The 12530-nt window shown below is 57.4% G+C and overlaps 1 protein-coding gene across 1 annotated transcript in view; it reads right to left on the reverse strand.

Moving 5' to 3' along the window:
• Positions 1–12530, reverse strand: part of PRDM16 (PR/SET domain 16) — a 302758-nt gene that overhangs the window by 34196 nt on the left and 256032 nt on the right. The window contains exons 4-5 of the mRNA XM_035019032.1: positions 11026–11160; positions 1170–1272 (exon numbers count right to left, since the gene is read on the reverse strand). Coding sequence (XP_034874923.1) covers positions 1170–1272; positions 11026–11160 — 238 coding nt within the window. The remainder of the gene's footprint in view (positions 1–1169; positions 1273–11025; positions 11161–12530) is intronic.

Here is a 12530-nt window from a genome sequence, read left to right on the forward strand (position 1 = left end):
GGATCCGGCTCTGTGGCCTCTGGAGATATGGCCCGTGAGGAGGAAGAACCCTCACTGCTGGGCCACGCTCGGGATCGGAAGGGTAAATTAAGGCAGAGGTCTCTGCGTCTGCTCCCAGGCCCAGCCAGGGCCACTCCCTCACGTAACATTATCAGAGGAACTTGCGGTAAGTGGCGTTAATCATTAAGCCTCTGTGCCTTTGGAGGGGAGGGAAAGAAAGACAGGAAGGGGAAAACCAACCTCCCCCCTGCTCCAGCGTGAGCGGAATCACCAGCCCCCGCCAGGAGGAGAGGCTGCTTTTCTGCTCACTTGCGGGGTCTCGCTCCAAAAAAAGACACCGCGTGCTCGGCAGCGGCACGCAGGGAGTTAATGGATAGTCGTCCGCTGCCAACACAGCGCTCCTCGAATGGACTTAAAAACGGTTCCAGAACCCCAAGGTGAATGGCACATTGCTTCACAATGTGGATGAAGGAAAATAAATCTGCATTTCAGAAATCCTACCCTCTTTGCTGCAGGAATTTTTCTAACGTCCTCTGCGATGCACTGGGGTATGGATGGGGGTGGAGGGCAGCGAGCCCACTGGACAAGCACCAAGCGGAGGGCAGTGGGAATGCTTTGGGTGGACAGTTGGAGGAGCTCAGCCGCCATCCCTGCCCCTGGGGGGGACTCCCCTCAGCGCCCCGGGTTTCCTCTCACAAAATCAGTTTTCCCTTAACCTTTCTCTTGGACTCCTTGCTGTTCCCTACAGACAGGCATGGCTTTCAAAGACTCACACGCCGTCACTGCTCTCTCTTAAATGAGCCCCAAACGTCTCCCATGGCTCTGGAGGGCGACGGTTTCCAAGCCACAAAACTTTGTGTTTTTGTTTGTTTGTTTTTTGTTTTTAAGTACTGAGGAGAGCAAACTATGCTGCTGCTGATAATAATAATATAGTTTAACAAATCCCCCCAGGATTCTGCCACGGCAAAGATACAATGCCACACGACACCCATTCACTCCTATTGTCCGAAGGGCTATCTTGAATGCGGGTGTAGCTCGTATAACCCGCAGATGCTTCGGCTGAGAGGTCGGGAGGGGGGCCCGGGGCCGGAGCGCAGGAGAGCGGCCCCCGTCATGCGGTGTGACGTGACGGGGAGGCCTCAGGAGCTCCTGCAGGGCGGGGGGCTTACCATCCAGACTGGGGGGCACCGTCCCCAGGGAGTACGCGCCTTCCTTCACGTGCACCAGCAGTTCTTCCCCGGGCTCAATGTCCTTGATGACTTTATAATAAATCTAGGGTGGAAAAGCAGAGAGAAGGGTGAGGGCGGCCGTCCTTGTGGCTCAGAGGCCACGCTGGGCGCTCGCAGGCGATGCTGCTCCTCTCAGGGCCCGGCCTGCCGGCCACTCGACCTGCCTACTAATTGCTGCTAAGAGGTTCCCCTCTGGAACTTGGTAGAATATGCTCAGAAGGACTAGAGTCCCTTTTAATTTATTTCATCCAGTTGTTGGATGCTGGTAAAGGGGATGCAAGTTGAAATCAGTGAGGATCAGCCTGAAAGTTCCCAGGCATGGGGTGTCCCAGTGGGAAATATCAGGGAGGGTCTCTCTTTTCATCCGGGAGCGGTGCCCGGCTTGGTTCTCAGGCTCCTCTTCTCGGTGTGTACACAGACACACTTTGCTGCTGGGGGAGGTGTGGGCTTGGGGTCTAGAAGGGGTCGAGAGTGAATGTGCATGTTTTGAAAATGGCCATGAGCTCAGACAGCGGCTCTGTGGGCCCGGGCAGCAGGCTGGGAGTCTCACATGAGCGGGGACACCCTTTGCAAGGGAAGGCAGAGGGGCACGTGTGCCTGCAGCAAGCTTGGTGCCTAACAGCCATCGGGGGCTAGATGGGGTGTCCCTGAGAACAGGGAGGGGTGTAGGGGGCTCAGGGTAGGTCCTGCAGCCTGGAGAAGCAGACTCTGAGGTTAAGGGGAGGTGAATTTGGAACGTCCAGCCTCAGTACTCCGAGGAGCTCTGTAGTTTGCCGACACACATCTGGAAAAGGGGCCGTCTGCCCTGGAGGTGTGGCCAAGATCTGGAAAACCCTACAGCTCAGAAGGGCACCAGGGCAGGCCCGTTTGGGATGGCACCCAGGGAATGGGTTCCAAAGGCCTGGGTGACTGTGGGAGAGGACCGGGGTCTTCCCTGCCTGGGACCCCCTGCCCTCTCTGGAGAGCAGTGACAGGTCCTAGGTGGGGGGCAGGTCTCAGCTCCTCACATGAGTGGGGCTGACACCAGGGATCTTGCATCTCAAGTCCAGAAATGTCAAACAGCCAATCATCTGCCTACCACCCTGGGTCTCTATCCAGATAACAGTAACCAAGGAGCCCGAAGGCCCAGCCGCAGGACTGACCAGGAGGCCAGAGAAAGACCAAGACGATTCCACCTGCCCTGGGAAATGCAGGGGTCCCGGCTTCTCCAGACTGATTCCCTCCCCCCACCCCCGGAGGGCCTCCAGCACTGCCCTCCTCACGGAAGACCTGGGGGTGAGGGATCAGGCCAGACTGTCCAGCAGCAGTGGGACGTAGCTCAGATACCCAGAGACTGAGCTGGGCACATGGCCCGCACACCACTCCTGCCTCTCCCCTCGCCCCCAGGCCCTGGGAAACATCCAGGAGGCTGAGCTTCCTCCTCTCTTGTCGGGCCCCTTTTCCCCTCCACAGGCCCTGTCCCTGTGGACTCCCTCACAAACCGCGGGTCCTGACTCACCCCGGGACAACAGCAGGGAACTCCCGAGAGGACACACAAAGCCCCACTGGGTCCCCAGCCCTAGCCTGGATTTACTCCCAGGGCACCACAGCGGTACCAACAGAGTGCACAAACTCCCTCTCCCCTGTACTCGTTAATTTTATTTGGCAATTGTTCTCAGATACATCGCGAATTAGTGACGAGATTTTAAAATGGAGAGTAGAATCTGGACCCTACTAACTTCTGTAATTAAGCCAATTGTTATGGTTCCAGTTTTGTGTCATTTTATCTAAAAAAGGACAGTGGCCAAATAATTGTTTCACAAAAATCACACTTGAGCCACTGCATTTCAAAATGGGGTCCAAAGTATATGGGACACTCCAACAAAGCCTGGGAAGCCCCGAGCGCGCAACTGGTTAGGCGGGTCATTCATTCAGCAGGCTCAGCACCCTTCCATGGGCCAGGGCATCCGGCAAGTGCATTCAGTGCAGCGCAGGCTGGGGCCCGGCTGGGGACAGAGGAGGGTCTGCGGCCGGCTTCCCTCGGGGCCCCGTTAGAGGGCAATGTGGGCCCGCCCGCCGCCGCGTCCCTCCCCGAGGCCCCCCGCTCTGACCTGGCGTCTCGCTCCGTGCGTGCGCGGCTCCCGGGGCCGCGTCCTCCCTCCGGCCAGGCTGCTGGGCTCCTACTCCGGCCGGCTGGGGCTGGCGGGTGAGGGAGCTGGGCGCGGCCCGCCTCCCCTCTCCGCCTCCCCACCCGACCCCCTCGGAGGGCCACCCGGCCTCCGGGACCCCCCACCCTCCTCACCCCCCTCTCCGAGTGCCGCTGGCTCTCCTGGGACCCCCCCACCCCGGCTCTCTGGGCTGCTGGACCTCCTGGAATCCCCTACCCGCACTCCAGGGCCGCCGAGGTCCCCGCCCCCACACCCCTTCCAGCTTAAAGGGCTGCCTGACCTTGCTGGGACCCCTCTGCAGCCCCCACCCGCACTCCCAGGCTGCCCAGCCTCCCCGGGACCCACGCTCCCGCTGCCGGCACAGCCCAGAGCCACGGAGCAGAGGGAGGGTCTAGCGCTCTTGGCCGTGGGGAGCAGTTTTGTGCCCAGCAGGCACCCTCTCCCCAGCCCAGGACCGCGAGACAGTCCTCTAGGCACCTGGTGGGGCTGGAGCGCAGGACACGAGGGCAGTGGCCTGGACTTTGAGCGGCAGATGGAATTAATCGCTATTAGTGCTAATTGCAGGGCCGGGCCGGGTGCGGGGCGGGGGTGTCCCCAACCTGCCTCCACCTGGAAGGGGGGCAGGAGGTGAACAGGAATCGGCGTGAACTTCGCCGAACTCCGCGGGTGCCGAGGGCAAGGAGGTGTGAGGGCGACTCTGGTGCACACAGAAGCCGGGTGTTTTTACGACCTGTTCCCACTGGCACAAAGGCCTTATCAGCCAGACACGCGGAGAAAGTCACGGTTCCAGGTCCGCGGGCTCTGCCCACTTCCCGGGACAAAGGCCAGCTTCGGCTTCGGTGCGACTGAGGCCTCTGGGGCGTCACAGATTGCGCATTTACTGAGCTGAGCCTGTAATCCATGATTCCTGAAGCCCCTGCAAAATTCCTGACGTGGGTTGGTAAGCTCCCTTCCACTGTGCGCCCCTTGGGGGGGGTGGGGGTCTGTTCCTCCAGGAGACAGAGCTCCTCCCCTCTGATGCCAGGTCAGCCGCTGCGGGGAAAGGAACAAGGGCCGTGCAGGGGACAGCACCCCAGAGCCCCACCTCCCCCTCCCCCCGCAAACAGCTGCAGCCCCCAGGCCCCTGAAACCCTGTCTGGGGCTCCGGGTGTGCGGCTGGGCAAGGCCCAGCTGGAACCTTCCTTCTGGTTTCAGGATCTGAGAGTGAGGGAAGCCCCAAGAGCTGAGTTCACGGGAGCCAATCCACGTCTGCTCTTAAAGAGCTTTCAAAGGAACAAGGCCAAACAGACCGGCTCTGAAGTCAGGTCCTTGTTTCAAAGTCGGCGGGTCCACCGAGTGTGGGCGAATTGCCCCAAACCCGGGTCCTCCGAGCGACAACTGTGCTCTCTTCCTCTCTGTCCCGACATGGGGAGGCGGGTCCTTGCAGGTGGACGGAGCTCAGGCACAAGTGGGTGAACGGCCACGTTCTCAACACCAGGTGGGGAAATTGCTTAAGAAAAGTTGGATTTCACACAGGCCATGCTCATGCACACAGACCCTTGCTAAAGACGAACGTCACTGTCCCCTTAACAACATTCTTTCAGACCAAATAGTTCAAATTTAAAATGGCTGTCAGGTTGGTCCACTTCCTCGAATTTGTTTTTTAAATATCAAATCAACTCACAGGGATAGACACTCATCTTGAATATGGGGATTTAAGTTCCATGATTTTCATTCCTACTTGATTGTAGAACTTTACAATTTAAATTATGAGGAACTCCACCCAAACTACCCTGGGGGGCAGTGAGGAGGTGGGGGCGGTGGCCACACTCCCCCCACCGCCCCCCTGCCGCCCAGAGTGGATGTGTTTCTCAGAAACATGAGGGTGGCCCAGCGCTCCCTGCTTGGACCAGTTTGAGAAACGTTCGAGGAGTGTCTCGGTAACATGAGCGAAGTGTCTTTCGGTGTGTCTGTCTGTCCGTCCTGGCTTTGGGAATCGTGCTGGAATTTGCGGAGGCCCCTGGTGTGCTATGTGAGGGTCTGTTCACGAGAGACAAGCACCCAGCGAGTGGAATCAGAGTGGCCCGGCTGGAGGGGGGACGCCGGTCCTTGGGCTTCTTTGTCTCTCAGGGGCCCCTGAAGAGGCCCGGGTGGTCTCACCGCTTTGGGGACTCTGCAAATGCTCCTGTGAGTCTTCACTGCTTGCTCTCCCCAAACCATGGGCCGTCTGTGCCTCGGAAAGGCTGCGGACACCGGGCCCTGAGGCTGCCTGGGGGCTTGAGCATTTGGAGTTTACAAAACCACGGATGCCAGAGCAGGGACACGCAAACAGTTCCTTCCCCCGGGCGACAGAGGAGACGGCTCGGCGTGCCTGGGGCTCGCCACGCTCCTGTCTTCCCCTGCGGGGCTGAAGCAATTGTGTCCACATCCTCACGGTCTTGCTGCTCTGTCCGGTCACCTTCCCAGGTGCACACACGTGGGGAAAAATCCAGCCCATTTCTCTCTGCCTTGGTGGTGCAGTTTGGACCTGGAGAGTGCGTCTATGCATACACAAACGCTCCTGGCCGCCTTTAGAGGGACGGCTTCAGCCCTCTTAGGTGGCGTCTCCTAATAAAGTATTCCATTTGATGAATCCTGACAAGTGATCACAGCCCATATCGTGACGGCACGGTTGAATTTATATCTTATTCTTTGCCGAAGAGAGAGAATCTGCTCTGAAGAGGGCGCCGTAAAATTCGGCAGCTTTCGGACTCAAAGGCATTTGATATATACGTTGAGTCTTTTGTAAACCCGCCGAGAAACGCTACAATGAATCCCCTGCCCTTTTCATTTCAAAGGGGAAATTGTATCTAATTGCTTGCGAGCTACCATTGAAACCGGCCAATCGGTTTACAACGTTTAATTTAGAAAATCGTGGGGGACGAGAGCAGAGGGAGGAAGGAACAGGGTGCCGGACGCCATCCCGCGAGTGCCAACCCCCGCGGATCGCTCGCACGCTGCGACAGGCGACGGGCAACAGGCGGAGGGGTCCGCGTGGAGGGAGAGGAAGCGAAAGCAAAAGCGAAGCTGCCTGGGCAGCGCGCTCCGCCGGGAGCACCGGGTTTGCATTACGAACGAGCCTTAGCGCTCGTGCCCGCGTGGTTATCCGTCGGCTCATCTGCGAACGAAATGCCTTTCTTTAACACGCTCGTCTGCTTCCACTTTGGGGAGCCCCGGCCCCTCTGCTCCGGGGAATGTGCTGGTGCTGTTGGGGATCCCCCCCCGCCTGGCTGGCCGTGGGGGTGCGGCGGGGGCCTCGCGGCCTCTCCTCGGTGTGCTGGGGGGGGTCTGGAGCCCCTGAGTCATGCTCCCCAATGTCTGTTTGTGACCCCAGCACCCTGTCACGCCATCCTCAGCCTCACTGGCCACGTGACGTCCCGCCACCAACATCCTTGCCCTGGGGAGGCGAGGGGGGACCGAGAGAGAGCCGCGCGGTGACCAGGCCTCCGCGCGCGCCTTACTCCCCAGCTCTTGTTTTCACTCTGAACATTGAAACCGATCCAGGGACAGACCCTGTCTGTCTCCTGAAACATTTCAAACAAACTCGTTTGCTCATAATTGCAGGAGAGAGAACCACCCAGGGGTGATCTGAGCGTCTCGGATTTTCCTAAAGGAAAAGCAGGAGCTGACGGGGAGCAGCAGGAGAGGGAGGCGAAGTCGCCGGGGCCGGAGGAGGCGTCATGCCACCCAGACTGAACTGAGGTGCCCGTGGGCTTTCCCTTGCCTTCTGTTTATGCTAAGCGGGAAAGGTAAATCAAAGCACCCCAGTGTCTTCGGCTGTGATCTGACCACCCCCAAAAATCCCAGAGAAAAGCTCCGTCCCCCCAGCTGCCTGCTGTGGACGCTTCGTTGCCAGCAACCTGGCCACCCGTCTGCAGGCTCCATGCGGGTAGCAAGCCCCAAGTCACTGCTGAGTTGATGGGACTGAGTCCAGGAGGAAATTCGTGGCCCGGCGTGGCCTCTGCTGAGCTGGGCTCCCCCATCCGGAGCCACAGAGAAGACAGAGCAGAGTGACAAGCAGGCCACCTGTGCTCGAGGCCCCCGGGGGCTGGGACCTCTCAGAGCCACAGGGCGCCAAGAGGGGGGTCTCGTGGCACGAATGAGAAGCTGCAGGCAGGGTTGAGCTCACGGAGATGTGTGGCTCTCTCCAGAGGGCACGTCTCCTGTTCAGAGCTGCCTCCTCCTCTGCCTGATCATTTCTTCTGGGAGCTGTGACTTCAGAGACGTTCTCTTCTCGACCCTGAGACCCCCTCCTGCCCCATCTCCTTCGTCCTCTCAAAACTGAGGCTGAGGTCATGTGACTTGAGCTTCTGAAAACCATCTGGCAAACCCCACCCTGCATTATGGATCTTCGACTCTCAGTCTGGATGCTGTCCCTTCTATGTCCGTGCCGTCGGGAGCTGGTGTGTGTGTGTGAGATGGAGAGAGAGAAAGGGGGATTGTTCACTTCCATGCGTTTGTGTGTGTGCGTGGCAGGGGGTGTCCATAAGTGCAGGAAATCCTGGTTGAAACCCTTGGGATTACGGAAATCTGAGAAACCCCATTAATATCATGTAATGTTTCCTTCTCAAAGAGAAGCCTGTCTTCAAAAATCTTTGTTTTATTATTAATATTTCAGGGACATTTTTATTCCACTTGGTGGCAACCGGTGTTTCCAACAGTCAGGACGGGGATGGAGGCACTTTCTGTGGCCACCGAGAGGGAGCAGGTCAGCCTTGGGGAGACTGTTGAAAAAAAATTTTTTTTTTTTTTTTTTAACTAAAAACAGTCTATTGTATCCCTTTCAAAAAGACATTTCTAGGGGCACCTGGGTGGCTCAGTTGGTTAAGTGTCCGACTTGATTTCAGCTCGGGTCGTGATCTCACAGTTGTGGGATCCAGCCCTGCTTTGCGCTCCGCGCTCAGCATGGAGTCTGCTTGGGATTCTCTTTCTCCCTGTCCCTCTGCCCCTCTCCCCGCTCATGCTCTCTCTCTCTCTCAACATAAATAAATAATTTTTAAAAAAAGTCATTTCTAAGATTCGCTTTATTCACCCAACGAATATTGAGTCCTGTGTGGATTTATCTAAGAGCAGTTTCTCATATTATAAGAGTTTAAAACTATTAGTATTATTTTGCAAAGGAAACTATGCCCCACAATTTGCACATTTTCCTCTGATATCTGAAACGCAAAGGCAAGGCTTTGGGATGAAAATTGAGGCACCTGACAGCCTTCTGAGCACCTCCTGACCTGGTGCCCGGGCGGCCAGCCTCCTGCATCTCCCCTACTCCTGCTTCCCTGCGTGACTTGGCGGCCACTCCACGCGGCTGGTTAAGCCTACAGGTGCGCCTCCCTGGGAGGGACGCTGGCGGGCATCTCATTGCTCTGTAACACCGAGCAGCCGCATGGTCCTCAGAGGTGATGCAAGGGTGGGGGGCTCCTCTCTCCCTCAGAGGGCTGGGGATCTGAAATGCCCCAGGTAGAACAATTTTGATGCTTCGGGTGATGTCAGCGTTGCATATGCTTAATGGGCACCCCAAGTTCCTGCTGAGCTTGTGAGCTGAAGTAGGGATAGTTAATCCCCAGAGGCCGTGCTGGAGAGAAACATCCAGCAGGTGGGGAGGGGTCTGAAGGACTTTCAATGTCATATTGGGTTTGAGTAAAAGAGCCGGGAGCATTTCTGACCCTATGCTGGACCCTTGGGAACAGTAAGCGTTGGGGGACCAAAGTGGGGCTAAGAGAATCAGTAAGAGTTAAGGACTATCATTCCGTCCCAGCAGAAAGTATCTATCCCCTGGTGGAAAGAGATGGAAAGACGTTGCTGCAAAGCAGTCCATTTCATGTGGAGCGGACATGCACGCTCCCCTGAAATTTAATAATAAAACAAGGATGTTTGAAGACAGGCCCCTCTTTGAGAAGCTCACACATCTGTTTGCTTTTCCAGAAGCTGGCCACAAAAAGGTACCTACTTTGCTACTAAAGTTTGGCTCAAACTAGCAAACATCTTTCTTAAATAAAGAATCCGGATCTTTCGTTACTCTATTCTGTATCTCACAAAAGTGCCCTCCCGGGGCTGGCCCCACAGCGCTCCTTCCACGGCCCCCCAGCTTCCGGACACACGACCGAGGACACCGCAGTTCACAGAGGAAGGGGCATTGGATAGCACATCTCTCCACGTGCCTACATCCGATTCTCCTTCACTCACATTTCACATTCATTTGGAGGAAGGAAAAGTATTTTTTTAAGTTCTAATTTTTTATGATTCTTCTTTTGCTTTAATTTCTGCAATATTTTTTTGTAATTGGAAAAAAACCCACCTAATTTTCAAAATGCTGGGTTCTAAGTACAAGTTGTAGACATCCCAGGAGCAGCGGTGGATTCAAACTTCACCGGTTTGTGAAGCAAGCACCAGCTTGTGTCCAGCAGGAATCTGCTCAATCCAGGCTGGGCCCCAGGGCTGAGAAGGAGCCTGAGCAGAAGAGGGAGAGCCGGAGGGCAGCTTATGGGGGTCCTAGGGACCTCCGTGGTGTGTGCTCTCTGTGTTTCTTAATGCAAAACTGTTTCTCTGAAGTCAAGAGCCTCGAACCGCTTTTAATGGTTTGCACAGGCGATGGGAGAATGTACCCTTTGTTATGTGGTCTCTGAAAACATTTTTGAAAGCAGTGGAATCCCTTTTGCAGATGAAATCTCATGTGTAACCCCAAGATATTATAGGCAAAAGCAAACTGCTCTGATGGGAGAGGCTGGGCGCCCCCAACATCCCAAGGAGCCCAGCGCTTTGGGAGCTCGGTGGAAATGTGCCCGAGGGGCCTGGCTCTTGGAGGGTGGAGGCTCCAGGGGCCACTTGCAAACTTGTAATTAAAGACATAGACTAAGAGCTCCCAGCACTGGGGATGCGTGGCCTTCTTGGTCGAAAGAAACTCTGCATATGGCATCTTCTATCCTGTTCCACTCACGCAGCAGTGCTTGTGGTCCTAGGGCAGCAAGGACCATCGCTAGCGTGGATCCAGCGTGCTGAGCGGGGTCCTCGACCTCAGGAGGGTTGGCAGCAGAAGTGAGGTGTCCCTTGGCCCTGGTGGGGCCAGGGGCTGAAGTCAGGGCCACCGAGCTCAGGAAAGATCAGTTGGCTACCAGTGGGGCCAGGATTTTTTTGCCCAAACAAGGCCGGTTCCCTCCGCAGGCTGGCTGGGAAGCCACAGGGATCACAGGGCGCTCCCGGAGGGCAGTGCTGACCCTTTCTGAGAGAGCTTGGCCAGACCGAGCCCCAGAGACAACAGTTCATAAGCGATCGGCCGGCTCTGCACCCCTTCCTGGGGCAACATGAGCAGGGAAGGGGACCCCTGTGGTTTCAGGACCTGCCGCTCCCGCGGCTTTCCTTCATGGAAACCACCATCTTTTGGTTCTTGAGCCCTGGCAAGCTGCCAGCTGAGGTCTCTGATGGAGCAACCGTGGGGCATCGCTGAGCTCCCGGAAACTCAGCGCTGGCCAAGTTTCAAATCGCTGCCCCTGCCGTGGGCCAGGGCTGGGCTAAAGTCCTTGGCAGAGCTGCAGCCGACCCTTCACCTCGGCAGGCCCCTCTCATTGGTCTGGGGCCCGAGCCCCCCGCCCCTCCAAGGACCGCTCCAAGGGCCCGTGTGCAAACTCTGCACCTACCTGCTCGTTGATCTGGCACATGGTGAGGTTCTGGTCATCGCAGGAGCACGCCACCCGGATGTACTTGAGCCAGCTGCCGGAGCCTGCCTGACCAGCATCCATGCAGAGCCTCTCAGTGCTCAGGTCTTCGGAGATCTGGAGGGGGGAGAGAGAACCGGGGAGGGTCAGAGGCATCCTATGTGCGAGAGTCTGCACACTCCGCGTTTGTCCAATGAGGGACCAGGTATTCGGGCCCCGTGGGAAGGCAGCCCAGCATCTGGGCCTCAGCACACCCCCTGGGCAATGGTGAGGTCCTTGTCCCACCCAGCAGCCCATCCCAGGAGCCTCTGAGAGCCCAGCAGAGAGGCGGCAGGATGGCCCTTTTGCTCACCGAGCAGACTGCTGCCCTGGCCTGGTGATGAAGGGAGCCCCCAGGGTTGCAAGAAACCCCAACAGAGCCGTCCCACATGTGAGAAAGCAGAGGCCACTGCGTCTAAGAACAGAGCCTTCTGTCAGGGGAGTTGGGGCGTTGGGCTGCAGAAAAACATTCTAGAAGGTAAAGGTGTTGTTGGGGTGTGTGGCTGCGTATGAATTGGTGTGAGTGTGCATATGCACGCCTATGTGCGTGTGCGCGCGTGTGCATGCCCACACTAGCATGCACATAACCCCGACGTAAGAAAAACATGCCCTTTTCTTAAAGGTGGAAAGTTTCCATTTGACACCTGGGACCTGCAGAGGCCCGGCCTCTCAGCACACCCTCGGCGGCCAGCATGCCTGTGACTGGCATTATTAACTTTGTTCTTGCCACTGATTTCTGAACGTGCTTCTTAGGGTGTGCATCTCTGAACGGGTCATTTACTAGGAGACCTGAATGCTCCTTGCTGAAGAGGGATGCCCCTGGACCTCTGGACCCTGCGGGGAAGCTGCAGCTGGGTCCCCTCCCATCCCCACACCTGCTCTATTCAGTGCCTGCTCCAGGTTCTGATTCCAGAGCCTGGGAGCCAGCAGCATCTGGGGACAACTTCCTGGGAAGTCCAGCCCCAGCTCTTAGAGGGTACGAGGGAGGGGCTGAAGCCTCAAAGTAGGAGGGGGTGTCCAGGTGGGGAGGGGTGTCCTGGTGGGCTGGTGCGTCCTGGTGGGCTGGTGCGTCCTGGTGAGCTGGGGTGTCCTGGTGAGCAGGGGTATCCTGGTGAGCAGGGGTGTCCAGGTGGGCAGGGGTGTCCTGGTGAGCAGGTGCGTCCTGGTGAGCAGGGGTGTCCTGGTGAGCAGGGGTGTCCTGGTGAGCTGGGGTGTCCTGGTGGGCTGGGGTGTCCTGGTGAGCAGGGGTGTCCTGGTGAGCAGGGGTATCCTGGTGAGCAGGGGTGTCCAGGTGGGCAGGTGTGTCCTGGGTGAGCAGGTGTGTCCTGGTGAGCAGGGGTGTCCTGGTGGGCAGGTGTGTGTCCTGGTGAGCTGGGGTGTCCCGGTGAGCAGGTGCGTCCCGGTGAGCAGGGGTGTCCCGGTGAGCAGGGGTGTCCTGGTCGGCTGGT

Source organism: Mirounga leonina, unplaced genomic scaffold, assembly GCF_011800145.1.
Source record: "Mirounga leonina isolate KUSES-001 unplaced genomic scaffold, KU_Mleo_1.0 Mir_173, whole genome shotgun sequence".
Lineage (NCBI taxonomy): Eukaryota > Metazoa > Chordata > Mammalia > Carnivora > Phocidae > Mirounga > Mirounga leonina.